The following is a 19,511-nucleotide window of genomic DNA, read 5'->3' on the forward strand; positions in this document are numbered from 1 at the left end:
GGAATTGAAAAGCGTAACTTAAACCATTAAAAATAAAACCTTGGGTTTGGGATTATTTAAAAACTAAAAGCAAAACGGAAGTCTTTTATTTTCGTAAACAGCAATCATAACCCAACCGTCTCGCTATCGCCACTGCTGATCCACCCTCCTCATGAGTTCATATGTTGTTTACCTACAACATGGATGTATATACATAGAGTGAGCTAACGCTCAGCGAGAATGACTATAACTCACAAAACATAAGAATATATACATAGAATGAGCTAACTTCAACGAGCATAACTATAACTCACAAAACATAAATAATAAAATGCATGAACCGATTTTTAGTGTTTTAAGCTAAACCGTGACATAAGATACCCTATTATAAGTCTATCATATTTTAATTCGGGAGTCCCCTAGAGTAGTCGTACCAATTTTCAGTGCGCACTTTAGATACAAAGATATGGGGTTGCAAGGTCCCATACTTTGCTTCATCATATAAACTTATAACATATGAGAAATTTCCCCATTTGGGCCCGTAAGTCGGCTCGAGAAATTCTCTGTAAGACCTCCATAGCTCGAGGGGGTACGACTCTCTTACTTATCTTTTCACTTGATTATTTTCGTTACATACATGAATGACATATAAAATAAAAATACATAATAAACATATATGATAACATAGTTAAAAATAAGAACATGTTATAAATATTATAATTTACAACGTATGATCACATAACACAATATAACATATCATATCATCAACTCGACATATCATAACATTTCACATACTAAACTCTCATATCATATCATATCATAACATTTCACATACTAAACTCTCATATCGTATCATATCATAACATTTCACTTAACATGACTAACAGACATATCCAAACAAATAGACATATCTAAACAAACATATCCAAACAAATCACACAAATAAAAACACACAATCTATCTAATTCAGATCATATAGTCAAAGTATTTATTTTCGAATGAATCCATGTTGCAGTGAGATTATTCGCACCTTCGTTTCGAAAAGTACGACCATTGGTCGTGAACGACTCGGTAAAACTAGACAGCTCGGAAAAGCTAAGCGGCTCGGAACCTAATCGACGGAAAAGATTTTCGGGGATCAGCTATCAGAATGGGACCATCACGTTGTCGTTCATCACTTCCGCCATGCAAATCGCCGACTTGTTTACGAAGACTCATTCCACTCCACGTTTTCGATTCTTAGTTAGCAAACTCTCGGTGTTTCACACTAATGCATCGTGAGTTTGAGTGTGGATATTAGAATAATGTATTTTATATTAGAGATATTTTAATCTTAGCTTATTATTTGTATTTGGCTATTTATTTTCTCTCTTATATCTTTTCATGATTATTTTTGCATTATAAAACCCTAGCCTCTTTTTAGCTCTCTCTCCCTTTTCCCATATTCCTTTTCTTCTTCTCTGTGCAATTTCCACACAAAAGAAGTTGAGATATTGAAATTCCAAATTAGGCAATTCTCCAATTTTATCATTATCTTATAAATTTTATCATTAATACATCACTATTCTAAATACTATGTGACAGCGTGATAAATTGTATTTCGATGTTAGTGCTGAAAATGGTATGAAAAAGAAAACCAACATGAAACTTCAATGTCTCCATGTGATCTGATTGCTTTAATATGAGTTGTAACTTGTAACAATTGTTGGTGGTTTTTGAAATTATTGCTTGAGACGAAAATGTTTGGGAAAAGAAAGCTAATGGAGTAAGAAACTAGGAGCTTTTTGGGTGGTTACATTTATTTTCCTACTAAACTCAAGGCTTGGATTAATTAATATTTACGTACTCAATTCATTAAGAATTTATTACCAAGAAATTTTCATTTTTTAAAGAGAATTTTATTTTTTAGACCTATTAAGTAACAAAAGTATTGTAAATAAATTTATTCTTTACACTATTTTTTAGACCTACTAAGTAACAAAAAATCGTAAATAAATTTATAATTTACACAATATTAAAATTTAATTATTATCACGTTTTAGTCCATTTACAATTTTTTTTCCTACTTGGTAAATTTAGAAAATGAAAATTTATCTTTTCAAACTAACCAAGTTTCTCTATATCTTTCTTGAGCCAAAACAATTTTCTCAATATTCATTACTCATTCCATCTGTACCTAATTTTTAAAAAAATGGGAAATACGTTATAGAGAAGTGAAACTGTTTCTTTAAATTAAAATTATAGTAATAAATAAATCGGTCCACACACGATAAGGCATGGGGTATCTAGCAATTAGATATTGGAATAAAGTTTCAGAAAGGATCCGAAAACATTAAAAAAAAATGTAATATTTAAAATTCCCAACAAAGTGAGTGAGTGAGTTTATGTTTATCACAAACATTACGTGGTGGCCTCTAAGGCACTTACCTAACAAAGTAGACAAATTTTCCAGTCAATATCTTACTTTTTTTTTCACATAAATTTTTCCCTTTTTCTATATATATTAATAGATAATTTGTAATATGCAAACTGGAAGATATATACGTCTAGAAGGGTTATCTCAGTTGGTAAACACCCGTTTTCTCGTTTCTCAAATGAAGAGAGAGTTCGAGTCACTGCAGAAGCAATTTGCTAAAAAAAAAAATGGAAGATATATCTTAAATGGTATCTCTTAAGGATTATAATCCTCAAACAAATTATTACGACTTCATATCAAATTAAACCCATTAGGAATGAGAGCTTACATAAAAATAAGAAAAATTACATGAATTGAGTTACGTGAAACGTTGAAACTGTAAACTAGTCAACGTTTCGAATTTTTTCTTTAAATAGTCAATTATGATGATGTGACAATTGAGCCAAATATTTGCTTTTGATTTTACCCTTTTTGTTTAAATTTTTTAAATTAAAAAATAATTAATGAAAAATGGTGAATCAGATTCGCTTAATGTGTTGTTTTACGCGTAATAAAAATAAACCAGTAATTGATATGGAATTACGTTTTACTTATTTGAATATATTGTCACATTTTGATCAACCAAATTTCTCAATTAACGTAGCATTACAATCACTACCATCACAAGTGACAAGACCACGATTTCCATCCACTACGCCGACTTCAATGGAAGACGATGAATTTGAAGCGCTTGAATAATAAACCAGTAATTGATATGGAATTACGTTTGACTTATTTGAATATATTGACACATTTTGAGCAACCAAACTTCTCAATTAACGTAGCATTACAATCACCACCATCACAAGTGACAAGACCAACGATTTCCATCCACTACGCCGACTTCAATGGAAGACGATGAATGTGAAGCGCTCGAATCGCCGTGGCAAATCGAGTCCGTCCCCTCCGACGATGACTCTCTCAGCCGTCGTGAATCCGTCTCCGCACCATCGAAAAATCTCGAAGACTCCTCGAACTCGCCGCTTCCACTTCACCGATCAGCGCTTGGACATATCGGACCATCATTGTGGTGGCCAGAGCTGCAGCGATGAGGCTCGCTCTAGGGCTGAGACTCCGCGGAGCTTAAATTTGCTATATAATCAACATACATTCTTATCTACAAAATAAAGGTAAGTTTGTGCAGTGTTATAAATAGGCTAGTTCATTTTGGTATCAGAATTTTTTAGGACTGAAATTATAGTTTTATTGATGTTATAAAATCAGACCACATAATATTTTAATAATTTCAAAGAATCAGCTCTGGTCTACTACTACCAGTGCTAGTTTTGGATAAGATTGACTTCAAACCATGCGGAAAAATTAATTATCTTCATAGTCGCAAAATTGTTCTTCAAAGAATACAACGAAATTGATTCACAAATTCAAGTGGATCCACAGATTTTCCACATAATTTTTTTTATCCTCGTATATACAAAGCAAAGACCACATCACACACACACACAAAAAAATACATATATATATATATATATATATATATATATATATATATATATATATATATATATAAAGATATAGGTATATAATATATGCGAAAATCACTTCACGTTGCTCTTGCTCGGAATCGAATCTGCAATGGCGGTTATTTTCTTTTGCAACTCGGGCTTGTTTGCTCCGACGAGCTTGTCGATTTGTTTGCCGTCTTGAAGGAAGAAGAATGTCGGAGTTGCTTTGATATCCCACGAAGAGCTAAACTCCTGCGATCAGACCAAAAAAAAAATATTCACAACCAAGTTCATAAAATAGGCTCCAACAGATCTGAACAGAGAATAAGCCACAAGGTTTTAAAAATTAGAAAAAAAAAGGTTTCGATGTTTACAGTCATTTCATCAACGTCGACGACGAGAAAAACAAGAGAGGGGTGTGTCTCTGACAGCTCGCAGTAGAAAGGCGCTATCATTTTGCACGGACCGCACCAGGTTGCACTGAAGTTCGCGATGATCTGGTTCGAGAATATTATTTTTGTATCAAAATGCAAGTATATATGAATAATATAAGCATGCAAATAATGTTATACATAGCCAAAATGAAAATTCACTTCGAGGTGATGATTTATGGATCTTTCTTTGGAGGACTTCTTGTTCTCTTCTCATTTCCTTATTAGTTCAGCTACAACACCTCTTTTGTTGATAAAATAATCATCTACACATTCTAATACCTACATTGCTTCTTGTTCTTTCTTTCTACTGAAATTGAGACCACACGACACGAATGTCTTAATAATTTCACAAATCACGATCTCTGTGCCATTGAAAACTAACTATAGCCCTGCTAGTCAACAAGTCTAGAATCTGGTTTTTGTTCGATAAAGCTTCGAATAACAGTATATAATCAGATATTTTACTTTCTCAAGCCTTTGCAAAACAGAATCATCAATGCGGAAAATACTAAGAGAACGACATTTTTGTATTTTATTTCGATTTCTGGTCCTCCCTCAATGTCATATAATCAACACTAATGATGAATAGGTAGTTATATTAATTATAGGGAGGGGGTTTGAGCAACAAATCAGCAATAAATAAATAATTATTATACCATAACTATAGACTGGAAATCAGTGATCGGTTCAATGAATCTTCTAATATGATGCAAAATAACAAGGCCTTTAAATGGTTGAAACTGAAGCGAAATACAAGCAAATAAATATCAACCATCCATAGATTCACTACCATGTTCAAGATAATATGACAAACGAAGTTTCTGTAAGCTGTGACAACGTGATATCACGCAGAAAATAAAATCAGGATCGCTACTCGTCTAATATATACATCTCAAAGACCAGTTTTATGACAATAAAGTGGATGAGCTCACTTTTCGTATAACAATTGGTTTTATAACAGTATATCAGAACCAGGATTGTCTATTCGTAAAATAATTTCCTGAACAAAAGATTTACGGACCATTAAATAAAGCTACAGAACAAAAAAAAATAAAGTTAAAAATGACCACAAAGTGGAATCTTTTTTGCATCGTAGATTTAAGGTTATATCAAGAAATACTTGTGGTTAAAAAGTACAAACAAACTCACAATTTTTCCATCCCTTTTGGCTTCTTCCAGTTTCTGATCCCAACTTTCTTGGGTAGTGATTACGGTCACATTACCACCAGCAAACTCAACATTATGATCAGATTCCGTGTCATCCGTTTTAGGCTGCAAGAATATTGAACGTTGACATTAAGTTATGTGCATTTTTATCTAATAAAACAAAAGCCCTTTTTTGTTCAAATGAGGAGTTCGCTTTTAGTGCAGATACGTATCGAGTATCGACATCTGTGGAGGTCGAATCTTTATCTGTAACGTCAAGAACTTGTAAGCGAAGCAAGATCGAAACTATTGATTGTAACGGAAAAGACTCGCTCCAACGTGTGTAATTTTTACGTAACCAAATCTACTTTTCACCCCAACCCTAAAATTTAAAAAAATAAGCAATTTAGTCTTGCATTTTCACCACAATTTTTTTTGCAGATATTAATACTATTTCTGTCCGGCTATAATATAAAAGTTAACAGATAACAATCCGTTCAGTTGACCTCTCTCATATATTCAAAGAATTCTAACCAGATTATGGTTGATTAGATATTAAATGATTCCATTCTCAATTATGGTAAACTTGACAATGACTTAAGTGTACAAAAAAATCGATTGAAAAAAAATTGTACTACGAGCTTTTAAATAAACAAATCCATATAGCACTTCAAACTGAAGAAAATATTGACCTTAAGACAGCAAAGTCCCATTCTGATTTTTCAAAGCTGATCTCCGACAGAACAGAGCCCTGAAAACTAAAATAAAATAAATCAATTAATTCATCAGCAGCAACAACATAAACATTTTTTTTATTAGTCTTTTCATTCTTATGCCTAGTTCTATAAAATAAAATAAAAATAAAAACATGAAAACCAATGAAAATCATTCTCAAAAGACAGAAAGTCCAATACTTTCCCATCTTAAGAGATACCATAAATATGGGGTTTTAAGACAAATCCATCTACTTATATCGTCACGGCATATGTAAAATATATATATATACCTAAATTAAGCAAAATCTATGTTAGATTAAGCTGGAAGAAGAATTGTGACAGAAAATACTGGGCCAAACGCACAAAAACAAAGCAAAGATCAAATCTCGAATCATAAATTTGTTCCGTTATGGCACTTGATAAAACAGACAGTGTTAAGCTTTGATTATATATCCAAACAACAATCGCATTTAATTTAGAAATGCATATAACAAACAAGGTATAACTAAAAACGAAAGCGAAGAAGAAATTGTTTAAATTCAAGCAGAATTACCTCCAAAATGAATTATGGAAAATCCAGCATGAGATTAGAGGTTGATACAGTAACCGAAATCCCTAAATTGAGCTTCAGATTTAGCTCGATATTGAAGAATCTATATAGAGGAAATTAAATCAGAAGAAAGCAAGGCAAACGTGAAGAAGAAACAAATGGTCAAAAGAAAACAAAAAGCTTTCGCTATGTCCTTTTTAGGAGGCAAAATTACCGGCGTGCCCTGTATTTAATTAATGCGGACTCAACCTGAATTTTACAAATATATTAAATTGTAAACCCCAATTGTACTTGGGTACTAGTTACTTGTCAAATTCAAGTATGATATACAAGGTTTTAAATATCGGCGATATATAGGGATATATCGCCGATATATCCATTTTTTGGAAGTCTCGGTAAAAAATCGTGCATAACCGTTATCGTTTTATAAAATATCCATAAAATATCGGTGATATATCGGTATATCCCTATATATCCGTGAAAAATCACCAGACGATGAAGGATTGTTATGCCATATCGCCGATATCAGCCGATATATCTCTGGTATGAGTATAAAGTTCGGATATTGTTGAATTTTTTTTTTCCATTTTTACATCGATTTAACTCTAGTTTTGTTGAATTTTTTTGCATATTTGAGATTAGTACTTGATTATTTTTTAGATCCCCAACTTTTTTTAAATTTCCGACGAGTTTTTCAATTTTCCGACGACCCGCCACCCATTTTGACGGCGGCCGGAGAATTTTCCGGCGAGTTGAAAATTTTCAGAATCTTTATTTCAAAAAGGTTAGTGTAGAAATTATGATATTCCAACGTGTGAATTGGAATTTATGATTGTGGACGGGAATATGTGATATTGAAATTAGGATAGATAAATTGTGATTTTAGAAAATGCGAATCAAAACATGTGATTGGGATTGTGATTGGAAAATGAAAGGTGGCGGGATAACTCGAATGAAATACCACTTGAGTGGTAACGATCCCAATAAAAATGCGAGAGCATGCACTAAAGTTCCTCCCGAGGTTCGAACCGAGATCCGAGAATTGTTTGTCATGAACTTTGTAGTATTTGATTTTGTATTTTCATAATTTGGATTCCATGATATATATATATATATATATATATATATATATATATATATATATATATATTTGGTTATTTAAAAATATCTACTTGTTATAGGATTTATGTCGATATATCCGTTGGTAATCGATATATCATCGATATATCACCGATATCATCGGTAGTCGGTATTGAAATTGTTATAGAATATCCGTCGATATATCCGTCGATACTCGATATATCCGTAAAATCAGAACCTCGGTATGGGTATCGGTATCGATATTTTAAACCTTTGATATAATAAGGGAAACTTGATAAATCAAGCATTTTGTTACACCACATTTGAAAATAAAACCATGTTTTGGTACTCTTAGGAAAACCAAGCATTCTTGTTTATGAAAAGTCAAAAATGCCCTCACTTTCCTTCTTCTTTCTTCCTTCAGTAATAGTTAAATGAGTTCAAGAAAATAGAAACAAAAACACGGAGCAAAACCCACGGGACCAAACCCACGCACGACAAGAAAGGATGAAGCACGAACCGACGAAGCCCGAACCAGAGCGCCGACGCAAACCAGTCCTCCTCGTCGCCACCATTTCTCTCCTTCCTCTTCTTGTTCACGTCGCTGCACACAACGCCTAAGCATGAACGGACGATGCCCACACCCTAATTCCTTTAAACTCAAATTTGTTGGGCCTTCTATGTAGTTAACCACTTGAAAGAAGAAAAATGGGTAAGTTTCGATCTCTAATTCGATGATATTTTGTAAGAAATTTGTTTGATTTGCTGAAAAAATGAGTTTGGGTTCGTCATTTGGGATCCAGGAAAATGTTCGAATTTGTTGTCTGTAATTTCGAACTTTATAGTTGTTATTTCGATTGCATTTCAAACTTTTTAACTTGTACAGATTTGACTTCAAATGTATACTTTTTAACTTCTTAACAGGTCCAAACGTTAATATATGTTGTTTATTTGATGGTACTTGGGTGAACAAGAGGATGGTGAGGAAGACGACGATGATGATATCGGTTTATTTGAAGTACGCCTTCAGCCATAGCGTCTTGTACTTTTCGTCAGTAGTATTGGATTTTATGTCTTGGATTTCAGACATTTTCAGTTATTTTATGTCTTCGATTTCAGACATTTCAGTTATTTTATGTCTTCGATTTCAGACTTTTCAGTTATTTTATGTATTTAAGACATTTCAGTTCTTTTATGTAATGGATTTCGGACTTTCCAGTTATTTATGTGTTGGATTTCAGACATTTCAGGTATTTTATGTAATGGATTTCATACTTTTCAGTTCTTTTATGTAATGGATTTCAGACGTTTCAGTTATTTTATGTCTTTGATTTCAAAACTTCCAGTTATTTATGTGTTGGATTTCAGACATTTCAGTATTTTATGTAATGGATTTCAGACATTTCAGGTATTTTATGTAATGGATTTCATACTTTTCAGTTATTTTATGTTGTGGATTTCAGACATTTCAGAAATTTTATGTAATGGATTTCATACTTTCTAGTTATTTATGTGTTGGATTTCAGACTTTTCAGTTATTTTATGTCTTTGATTTCAGACATTTCAGTTCTTTTATGTAATGGATTTCAGACTTTTCAGTTATTTTATGTCGTGGGTTTCAGACTTTTCAGTTATTTTATGTCGTGGATTTCAGACTTTTCAGTTATTTTATGTCTTTGATTTCAGACATTTCAGTTCTTTTATGTAATGGATTTCAGACATTTCAGTTATTTTATGTCTTTGATTTCAAAACTTCCAGTTATTTATGTGTTGGATTTCAGACATTTCAGGTATTTTATGTAATGGATTTCAGACTTTTCAGTTATTTTATGTCGTGGATTTCAGACATTTCAGTTATTTTATGTCTTTGATTTCAAAACATTACAAACTCAATTTTCATCCAAAAAACTAGTCTCCAAAACTACAAAAGTAATTATCATTAAACATTACAAACTCAATTTTCATCCAAAAAACCCAATTCTCTTCGCAACTACACAATCCAACACAAAATAATTAAAAACCACAAACAACTTTGAAATTGAGAAAATAAACCATTAAATAAACCGATATCATCATCGTCGTCTTCCTCACCATCCTCTTGTTCACCCAAGTACCATCAAATAAACAACATATATTAACGTTTGGACCTGTTAAGAAGTTAAAAAATATACATTAGAAGTCAAATCAGTACAAGTTAAAAAGTTCGAAATGCAATCGAAATTACAGACAACAAATTCGAACATTTTCCTGGATCCCAAATGACGAACCCAAACTCATTTTTTCAGCAAATCAAACAAATTTCTTACAAAATATCATCGAATTAGGGATCAAAACTTACCCATTTTTCTTCTCTCAAGTTGTTAACTACATAGAAGGCCCAACAAATTTGAGTTTAAAGGAATTAGGGCGTGGGCATCGTCCGTTCCTGCTTAGGCATTGTGTGCAGCGACGTGAACAAGAAGAGGAATGAGAGAAATGGTGGCGACGAGGAGGACTGGTTTGCGTCGGCGCTCTGGTTCGGGCTTCGTCGGTTCGTGCTTCATCCTTTCTTGTCGTGCGTGGGTTTGGTCCCGTGGGTTTTGCTCCATGTTTTTGTTTCTATTTTCTTGAACTCATTTAACTATTACTGAAGGAAGAAAGAAGAAAGAAGGTGAGGGCATTTTTGACTTTTCATAAGCAAAAATGCTTGGTTTTCCTAAGAGTACCAAAACATGGTTTTATTTTCAAATGTGGTGTAACAAAATGCTTGGTTTATCAAGTTTCCCTATAATAATCACTCTCATATTAGAATTTAGGATGGAATATAATAACCATTCACAATATTTTAAAAGCAAGTAACCCAAGCTTGTTTGGGCCAAGTGTTAACACCACTTTCCTCCCAATATTCGGACGCGGGATCGAATCCTGACAGGCGCAATGCCCACATTTAATAATTTTTTAGGGTGTGTTTGTGTGGTTCTAAAAATAGATACTTATATTTTTTCCAGTCTCTCATATTTGTAAATATCATATCTTGTAACATTGGCTATTTATAAAGCCCTCCCTAAAAAAAATATTTTAAAAGCAAGTGTATGATAATTAATTCGCACTTTGTCTATAAAAACTTGGTGAAAGTCTAAAAAATACGTACGAGGTTCTCAATCTTTTGAATGGGCATTATTGAAAGGTTGTATGCCAAAATTGAAATTTCATGGAAATCAGAGGAAAATTGGACGGAAACCAAAGTTTTGGAGAGTCTCGGAATCGGTTCTTAGAAAATCGAAACTTTTCCTGAATTCCGCGGTAACTAGGACGGAAACCGGTTCGTGAAAACCGACTTGGTTCAGTGATTTTTTTCCAAAAAAACTATGGTATTTAAGAGAAAATCGAGATCAAAATAAAAAAAGTATCAAGAAATTTTAGGATTTTTTTCGCTCAGAGATTCTCTCATTTTTCCGGCTGTCTGAAGGCGACTCTTCTATGAGTCCGACGGAAAGCGAGCATGGAGACCGGTAAGTGTTCAAATCCCGATGAACATCAAACCTTGATGATTTTTTTTTTTTTTTTTTGTGAAATTTTTTGTGATTTTTTTATAACTAAGTTCAATTTCTTAGTTTCTAACTTTATTATTGATATTAATATTTGTTTGTATCCAAAAAATTTCATTTTTTTGTCAGATCCAAAAATAGGGTTTTTTTTAATGTATTTTTGGGTTTTTTTTTGTTAAATTAGTTGTGGAATATGGATGTTTATATATAATTAGTTGGGTTTTTATATGAATATTATCATTATTTTGATTTTATATCCAAATTTGTTGAATTTATTTATTAAATTCGAATTTAATATAATTTTAAATAAATGTTGTATTTTTTAATTTTTTATTTTAGTGTTGGTGTTTGGTTTATCATTGTGTTGATCTATTTGAATTATGTCTCGTAATGTAACGAAGATATTGTAAACTATTTCTATTTTATTTTATGTTATGTATGAATTTTTATAATAGTTGTTCACCGGATTTTTTTTGCTAACTACGGTATTTGACGGTATTTCTCGACGATAACGATAATTTCAACTATATAATTTACTCTTTTTGTTTATCACGGTATACCGGTGACTTATCATAGGATATCAACAAAATTTAAATTTCGATACGGTAACGATAACGGTATTTCGATAATTGGTAGTATGACAAACCGAGTTGGATTCTATACTTACGAAAAGTTGGGATTAAGGGATTTACCTCGTGACATTACTGTTCGGTTGAGGAATTCTCACGTTATAGATCCTGTTTTTTTGTTTTCTTTTTTCTAGTTATTTTTATTTTATTTTTTTATATCGAAATCATGCAGTATTTTACACGTCTGATTCCATGGAATTTATTGTGCATTGATATACAACAGCTTTTCTAGTTGAATTTGATCAAAAATATATTTTTTTTAAATAATTTTCGCTGTAAAATATTTTATCTTTTATCTTTTTTTTTTTTTTACATCTGTCGGAGTTAATATACAAAAGCTTTTCTAGTTGAATTTGATAAAAATAGATTTTTTTTTAATAATTTTCCCTGTAAAATATTTTATCAAAAATATACTTTTTTTTATTTTTTTTTACATCTGTCGGAAGTCAATTTTTTTTAATCTAACATATTTTGAATGTTGATGCTATCTCATTGCATACATTAGATACCAATTTTTGCAAGTCTTTAAAGATACTGATATTCAAATGGAAACATTTTTCACCATTTTTTTTTTCAAATCACTCTCATACATAACTAATTATTTATTCACCTATTTCTCATCTAACTATTCATTCTATATTAAGAATTGTAATCATTTTAATTTTAATGATTAAGAGTTATCCAACTTTCCAGCAATGTATTTAGAGGTGATCAAAAGCTATATATATATATATATATATATATATATATATATATATATATATGTGTGTGTGTGTGGTACCTAGTACAAGTTAGTTGGTAATTTCACACTACATCCAAAATAGAGGTCGTGGATTCAATATCTCCCGATAGTAAAGCTATCCTTAAAAAAAAGTCCATTAGGAAAATAGCCAACTTAAACGTTTGATATCGCTAAATAACCAACGTTTGGTAAATCTCAAATAAATGGTTATTTTCATGTATTTACAGATTTAAATCTTAGATAAATAGATACCTCCATATATAAGGTCACATCATTCTTTACGGCTATTTACCTAAAATTTATCAAACGTTGGCTATTTAAAAATGTCAAACGTTTAAATTGGTTATTTTTTAATTTTCTGAAAAAAAAACTAATTATATGAAGTATTGGGGTATTGATAATAGTAATAACCATCATTGTACGAGTTTTTAATTTGTTATCATTTTTTTTATCATAGCATTAAATTACACTTGATCGTCGTTAAGTAATAGATATGTCTCAGAAACTATATTAGAATTATGAGATGAAGTACATGGAGATTTTATTTCATCCCCCTCCTACTAACAACATCAACCTCTATCAATGAAGATGTATTTCTCATTACTTCGATACGTCGTGGTCAACCATTGCTATAATCTGTTAGATAAATAATACGTAAATAATATTTATTTACGGGAATAAAAAAATCAAACTCGATAATAGAAGAAATAAAAGACAACAACAACAACAACAACAACAATATTATAAACGAAAAGATGAAGCGAAAACAAGATAAGAAGAACAAAAGCCGATGACCGTTCGACGGTTTCCTTAAAGCAATATTGCCCTTCCACGGGTGCCAGAAACGACGGGCAATTTACCTCCTAGGATACAAACGTAGCCTTAAATGCACGGTTATACTACTCTTGAATTAATTCCCAACATAACAAACAAGTTACTTGTGGGAATTAAAACTTTATGAAGTGAACTTCGCAATAAGAAGATAAGGATTGCCCAAGCCCTAGCCCGAGACATTCCCGAAACCCGAGCCCGGCCCGGCCCGGCTCGGCGGCGGCGCGCGTGTGTGTGCGCGAGGGGTTAAGAGTTAACCCACCCACACTCTCCTCTCTTGTACTTGCTTATCTACTAAAAAAAGATGATAGTATATATACACTACACAACACACTTACCAAACCCATGTGGGACTCTTGAACTTCACTTTATTTAAACATAACAAATGTGTTCTTTAAGCATACTTTGAGCATCAATTTCTCATTCATTATAGCTCCGATTTTGGCAAGCTTATAATCGATATTATACCATATTCCGTAAAGAAGAATAATACGAAGGAATTATCAAATTCCGTTGAGTGGAACCCACTCAAATCTTTGCCTAAAGTCAGCAGCTCATTAGATAATAAATACTCTTTATTATCCACAACTCTCTAATATTCCAACATAATCATCTCCGAGTTCACATGCCCTTTGTGTCTATCCGAGATCAACCTATATGATGCGGGATAGTGGACGACGATAATTTTAACGTCTTAAAGTGGTGAAAATAGCATGTAAGTTTTTCTTTTCTTCAATTTTATCATGTATCTGTTGACATCCTAAACCATCTTATCTTATGTTGTCTGTTTCGTCCAAACATACTAATAGAGTCAAACACATCATCTACAAATATAGCATGTGCTTAGCTCCCCAAATGATGAAAACAATCACTATTAAAAAAAAAGTTGGAGAAAAAAATTAAATGAACAATTATCTAATAATTAGAAGTTCACTTATCTTGCAAAGGAATTATTTTAAAACTATCACCTCCTCCTCAATTCTTTTGGATCAAAATATAATATATTAAAGTTAATCCAAAAGTATAACTTCTTTATATTTGTTGGTACAAAATTATCATCAATGAAATATCTTTTATTTTTCTTTCATATTTTTTGTCTAGTTTATCTCATGGTCGTCAATAATCTATTTGATTTATTGACATTGTCGATATTACGATTTGTATTTTGGGAAACCTGGAAAATCTGGGGAAAAAAACTCAATCTCATTTCGAGCCTCTCTCCGTTTATCGGCGAGGATCTAGGTTTATTGATCATGACTATAACTATAGAGTTTGGATTTGAGTTTTGGTGTTTCTTTGTCATTTTTGGTGGAGAAGAAGAAGAACAACAACAACAACAAAAATCCCAACGGAGAAGAAGAATAATCTGTGTGGAGGTGAAGAGAAAGAAAGAAGAATCTTAAAAAAAAAAAAATTGGTTTGACGAATCTGGAAATTCGTTTGAAGATTTATTGATATTTTGTCTTTTTGTTGACGTGAATGTCAATAAATCTTCAAACGATTCTAGTAAATTCTTTGAAGATTTATTGACATCGTTGTCAATAAATTTTTCTGGATGTCAATAAACCTGAATTCATCATTTTAGTGTTGAAGATTAAATAAATAGTCTCAATAATTCTCCGTCGGGATTTCTCTTCTTCTTCTTCTTCTTCTTCTTCATTTGTTGTTCTTCTCCACAATAAAAATTGACAAAGAAACACCAAAACCTAAACCCAAGCCCTAAAGTTAAAGACATGACCAATAAACCTAAATCATCACTGATAAATAGAGAGAGGTTCGAAACGATATTGATTTCGGATGTGTAATTTTTGTTTTTAATTGGTTTGCTTTGAATTTCTTTTTTTCCAAAATTTTCAGGTTTCCTAAAAAAAAATCGTAATGTCGACAAAATTTATAAATCAAATAGATTATTGACGATCATGTATAAACTAGACAGAAGAAATAAAAAAAAGGATATTTCATTGAAGGTAGTTTTGTACTAACAAATAACAAATAGAAGTTATACTTTTAGATTAATTTTGATATATTGAATTTTATTCCAAAAGTATTGAGAAGATGATGCTTTTAGAATAATCCTATTGTAAATGTAATAAGAAAAATAATATATTTTTCTTACTTTATTTTTTGTAACCTTCTGCCTCTTACTTTACTATTTGACGTTTCTTCATATATTTTTATTTATTATTATTATTAATTTTTTTTTAAGGAATTATTATTAATTTAATTATCATAATTAATTTCATCATAATAAAATGGTTTGAAAGGCTGAAATCAAATGCTTCGCGGCTCACGAACCTTTATATGAAGTCCACGAAGAAATCCATCGAACACAACTCAACATATAAGTGACACGATCGTGTCTAAACTTTGATTTATTACATCGTTAATTACACAGCAAAATACGCGAAAGCAAGTGACTAACAAAGCAAATTATCAATCACGAGAATAAAAATAAAATTGAAGTACTCGGACGAGCGATCTCGTGGATTTCGGTTTCCGTATTGATTGGAGTTTAGGATCCGAAGGTACATCTCAGCCATTTCAATTTCAAATTTTGTTTTCGTTTCATTTCAATTTCAAGTGCATTTGATTGTTCTTGTGATTTTAGGGCTTAAAAAAAAGCTCGCATTTTGTACTCAGACACATCTTTTTTTTTTTCTTTTTTTTTTTTTTTGAAAAGTTTTTTGAGATTTGCCAATGGAGGTGGAGAAGAGTAAGAAGAAGAGGAACAAGAAGAAGAAGAACAATAATGGACAGAACAAGGCATTGGACGAGATTTCGGAGGACCAGAGTCAAGCGAGCACTGAGATTAAGAACGATGAGAGTCAAAAGAAAGAGTCTGATGATGTTTGTCTCACTGGAAATGGTTCCAATGCCTTAGACGCTGTGAGTACTAAAACTTATCAAAAGATGAAGTTTTATTTGTATTTAGTTATTATTTTATAAGTCAATCAGATAAGATTTTGGTTTGGAGAAGCGTCTGAGATCTTTTTGTTTGTCCCTTGTAAGAATCCAATTAGAAATCTGCAAAAACAACCCGAATGAAAATATGAATATGACCGATATGAGTAATGGCATTGTGAAGAACCTGAATTCCTTTGTTTCCTCTTTTGGGATTTTTTTGGAACCTGAATTGTGAAGAACCCAATTTTAGCATTTATTCTTAAACTGCATGATTTGCAGGCAATTCTAGTTGAAAGTGAAAAACAACAATGGCTTCAAAAAGAGGTAATAAACTTGACCGTGTGTGCTTGCTCTATATCGGGGTCGCTTTGCCTTTGCTTGTCCCTTTTCTTTTTCTCCATTAAGCTTCCTGAATTCTGTTATTACATGGATTCATGTTTTAACATTAGATTTAATTTTTTAATATATTTTACAGGCCACTTTAGAAGAAATGATTAGACAATTACAGGCACAAAAAGATTCTGACTCAAAGAAGGAGGTAGTTGTTCGTGTAACTTTTGATTTCGATATTTCATATGATATCATATCATATGAAGTAGTGTGCTTTGATTCGGGTTTTCAACGATGCAAATGCAATTTCTTTTCCAGGCTACCTTAGTAGGTACAGTTAATCAACTACATGAAGAGAACAATCTACAATTGCAGAAAGAGGTAATGTAGTCTTACCTTAATCACATAGCTTAGATGGGAAAGTTTGACGTAACCTTTTATTTGTGTGTGTGTGTGTGTTTTCCAGTTTGCCTACGAAGAGACAGTCAAAATGTTACGGGAGGAGAATAATTCTCATATTCAAAAAGAGGTATTTGAGACTGCCAACAGAAATATAAATTATTGGTCTATGCTGTTACAATTTTATATTACACATCTTGTTTAGGGCTCTGTACTTCATTCATTCGTTCATTTTTCAGAGTGAATGAGTCATTTCTTGACTAAATTTTTCTAGGCCAATCTTGAGATGAAAATTGGACAGCTACAGCAAGAGAAGGATTCCTGGGTTCAAAAAGAGGTGAGCTTTATTGATCTATAGTCCTACTTGCAGTGCTTTCATGACATTATTATACAGTCGAACTTAGCAAATTTTTGGAATATTTTGATGGTGTATCAATTACAGAGCCAGTTTGAGGAGAGAATAAGCCAACTAGTAGATGAAAAAATCACGTGGAATTTGAAAGAGGTCAGTAATTGATCATTTTCCCCTATACGTTGTTTGCTTCCTCCAATTGGGCTGTGGAAATGGTAACAAACATATAGTATTAAACTGTCTGTGGGTTGCGCTTTTGCACTGGTATCTTATGTCTGAGTTATTCAACAGGAAAGCTTAGTGGATAGAGTTAGACATCTTGAAGTCGAGAAACGCTCTCTGATTCTTAAGGAGGTTAGTCTTCCTTGCACATGTCTATAAATTCTCTGATAAGTAAAAACTACACGCACGGAAAAATAAATTGTATTTTTGTAATTAGCAAACATAATTAAGTTGTAGATTATTGCTCGTAACATTTTAAGCTCAACTTGGTTGATTTTTGAATTTCCAGTCTTTGCATTTTAGCGTATTGGATTGTTGACCAAATTCCTTTTTTAGAGTTTTATTGAGGTCTGTAGAGAAGCAAATTTGGAATATTTACTTTTGGTGGTTTGGATTTTGGAATATTGGCTACCTTTGTTTATGGACTGCCGTGTAGTAGCGAGGAATAGATAAAACTTTATTTGGTCGTGATTTCTTATGTTGTTTATAATTTTTTCATCTTATTTTAGCCTTGTCGTTTGTTTCTTCTGTAGGATTCCAATAGAGTGACGATATCAACTTTGGGTGATGATATTGCTGTGTTGCGGGAACAAGTACGTAGTTCCGTTGATTTTTCGCAGAGAATTTACTTAAAATACTCGTTTTTGTGCCTGCTACCAAGATTTAACCTGGATTAAAACTAGCCTACTAAAAAAAAAATTAGATAGCCTAGTAAAATGCAAAGTTTTAGTACTTCATTTGCTTTATTTCATTCTTTTAAAATCAACTGAACCTTAAATACTTTCCTCAATATTTTCTTTTAAATGGGATTAGCTTGGCAGGTAGCGGAGTTGGAAAAGACCAGAAACTATCTCTTAAATGAGAATCGAAAGCTGCTTGAAAACATATCTAGCCTTCAATTGCAAATTAAGGACATTCAAAGCATCGCTTCTGAGCAGTCACTTCCCGAACTTACGAAGGTTTGTGTGTTCATAAACGTTTATTTGAAACACAAATCTTCCTCTTTTTTATGTTGTTGCGAGAACAGTTATACTCCTAGAACTTTTAGATTTTACCTTCCCATTTATCCCATACCTTCCATATATATGGTCAACTTATCTTAAATCTGAACTGTGTATTTGGTTATGGTTATAGCTCGCTTCTGAGCGCGACGAGTTGAGCTCCCAAATAGAATCAGCATTTGCATTTGTGGAGAGATTAATGGAAGAAAATGCCGAGCTTGTTGAGAAGGTAATAAATTATACTGTTGTAGATAATCCATCATTGTGGTGTTTATATGTATCACTCGAATCTCAATGTAGCGTCTGTTGATTTCACAGGTGAGCGAGCTTCTAATCCAGCTAGATCGTCACCGTGGTTCTTATCCCCGGCCTTCAACACTAGCGCCCGAGCCAATAATCGAAGCCGAAATAGGCCATGAATCGAACTTAAACTCCATAGAAATCATACCGGTCAGAGAGGAAAGAAATGGAGTCAACTATACCAGCGTTGACCATTTTGCCGAGGAGTCCAGCGAGATCGTGCAAATTCCGCTGGACGAGAACGATGTTTCGGATCTTGAGTTACAGGTTTCAGAGAGAATTGGAGAAGAAGAAGAGACAACTTCGTTCACGGACGCTCCGATGATTGGAGCTCCGTTTCGGTTGATATCTTTCGTTTCTAGGTATGTCAGTGGTGCTGATTTGGTGGAGAAGAATTTTTTGAAAGTATAAACAAACCCTAATTTACATGGAACACCCAAATTTGTTTTAA

At 32.5% G+C, this 19,511-nt stretch overlaps 2 protein-coding genes across 3 annotated transcripts; one reads left to right on the forward strand and one right to left on the reverse strand.

Moving 5' to 3' along the window:
- Positions 1 to 3,807: 3,807 nt before the first annotated feature.
- Positions 3,808 to 6,942, reverse strand: LOC149405235 (thioredoxin H9-like). Of its 2 annotated transcripts, none has more exons than XM_089607966.1 (5): positions 6,747 to 6,942; positions 6,170 to 6,228; positions 5,481 to 5,603; positions 4,272 to 4,394; positions 3,808 to 4,149 (listed from the first exon to the last, which is right to left on the reverse strand). In XM_089607966.1, exons 2-5 carry the CDS (start codon positions 6,188 to 6,190, stop codon positions 3,991 to 3,993), a joined length of 426 nt encoding a protein of 141 aa, XP_089464092.1. In that variant the 5' UTR covers positions 6,191 to 6,228; positions 6,747 to 6,942; the 3' UTR covers positions 3,808 to 3,990. The 2 variants fall into 2 exon arrangements, with proteins under 2 accessions (XP_089464092.1, XP_089464091.1); XM_089607965.1 differs by having other exon boundaries at positions 6,170 to 6,235; positions 6,747 to 6,911.
- An 8,898-nt stretch (positions 6,943 to 15,840) lies between these two features.
- Positions 15,841 to 19,511, forward strand: LOC149405236 (Mitochondrial ATP synthase D chain-related protein). The gene is made up of 13 exons (XM_089607924.1): positions 15,841 to 16,077; positions 16,233 to 16,438; positions 16,736 to 16,780; positions 16,932 to 16,994; positions 17,105 to 17,167; positions 17,253 to 17,315; positions 17,460 to 17,522; positions 17,628 to 17,690; positions 17,829 to 17,891; positions 18,293 to 18,352; positions 18,581 to 18,718; positions 18,894 to 18,989; positions 19,079 to 19,511. Exons 2-13 carry the CDS (start codon positions 16,250 to 16,252, stop codon positions 19,469 to 19,471), a joined length of 1,299 nt encoding a protein of 432 aa, XP_089464050.1. The 5' UTR covers positions 15,841 to 16,077; positions 16,233 to 16,249; the 3' UTR covers positions 19,472 to 19,511.

This window comes from Urtica dioica, chromosome 2, assembly GCF_054948205.1.
Source record: "Urtica dioica subsp. dioica isolate 48M chromosome 2, U.dioica_male_clone48M_v1_H2, whole genome shotgun sequence".
NCBI classification, from domain to species: Eukaryota; Viridiplantae; Streptophyta; class Magnoliopsida; order Rosales; family Urticaceae; genus Urtica; species Urtica dioica.

What these genes read in the sequence shown, in the direction of transcription:
- LOC149405235 (XM_089607966.1), bottom strand. Translation starts at nt 6,190, where the DNA reads ATGGGACTTTGCTGTCTTAAG. An exon ending in TGGGACTTTGCTGTCTTAAG is followed by an intron (nt 5,604 to 6,169) that starts GTCAATATTTTC and finishes ATATTCTTGCAG; the next exon opens with CCTAAAACGGATGACACGGA. An exon ending in TCGACGTTGATGAAATGACT is followed by an intron (nt 4,150 to 4,271) that starts GTAAACATCGAA and finishes GTCTGATCGCAG; the next exon opens with GAGTTTAGCTCTTCGTGGGA.
- LOC149405236 (XM_089607924.1), top strand. Translation starts at nt 16,250, where the DNA reads ATGGAGGTGGAGAAGAGTAAGAAGAAGAGGAACAAGAAGAAGAAGAAC. An exon ending in AACAATGGCTTCAAAAAGAG is followed by an intron (nt 16,781 to 16,931) that starts GTAATAAACTTG and finishes TATATTTTACAG; the next exon opens with GCCACTTTAGAAGAAATGAT. An exon ending in ATCTACAATTGCAGAAAGAG is followed by an intron (nt 17,168 to 17,252) that starts GTAATGTAGTCT and finishes TGTGTTTTCCAG; the next exon opens with TTTGCCTACGAAGAGACAGT.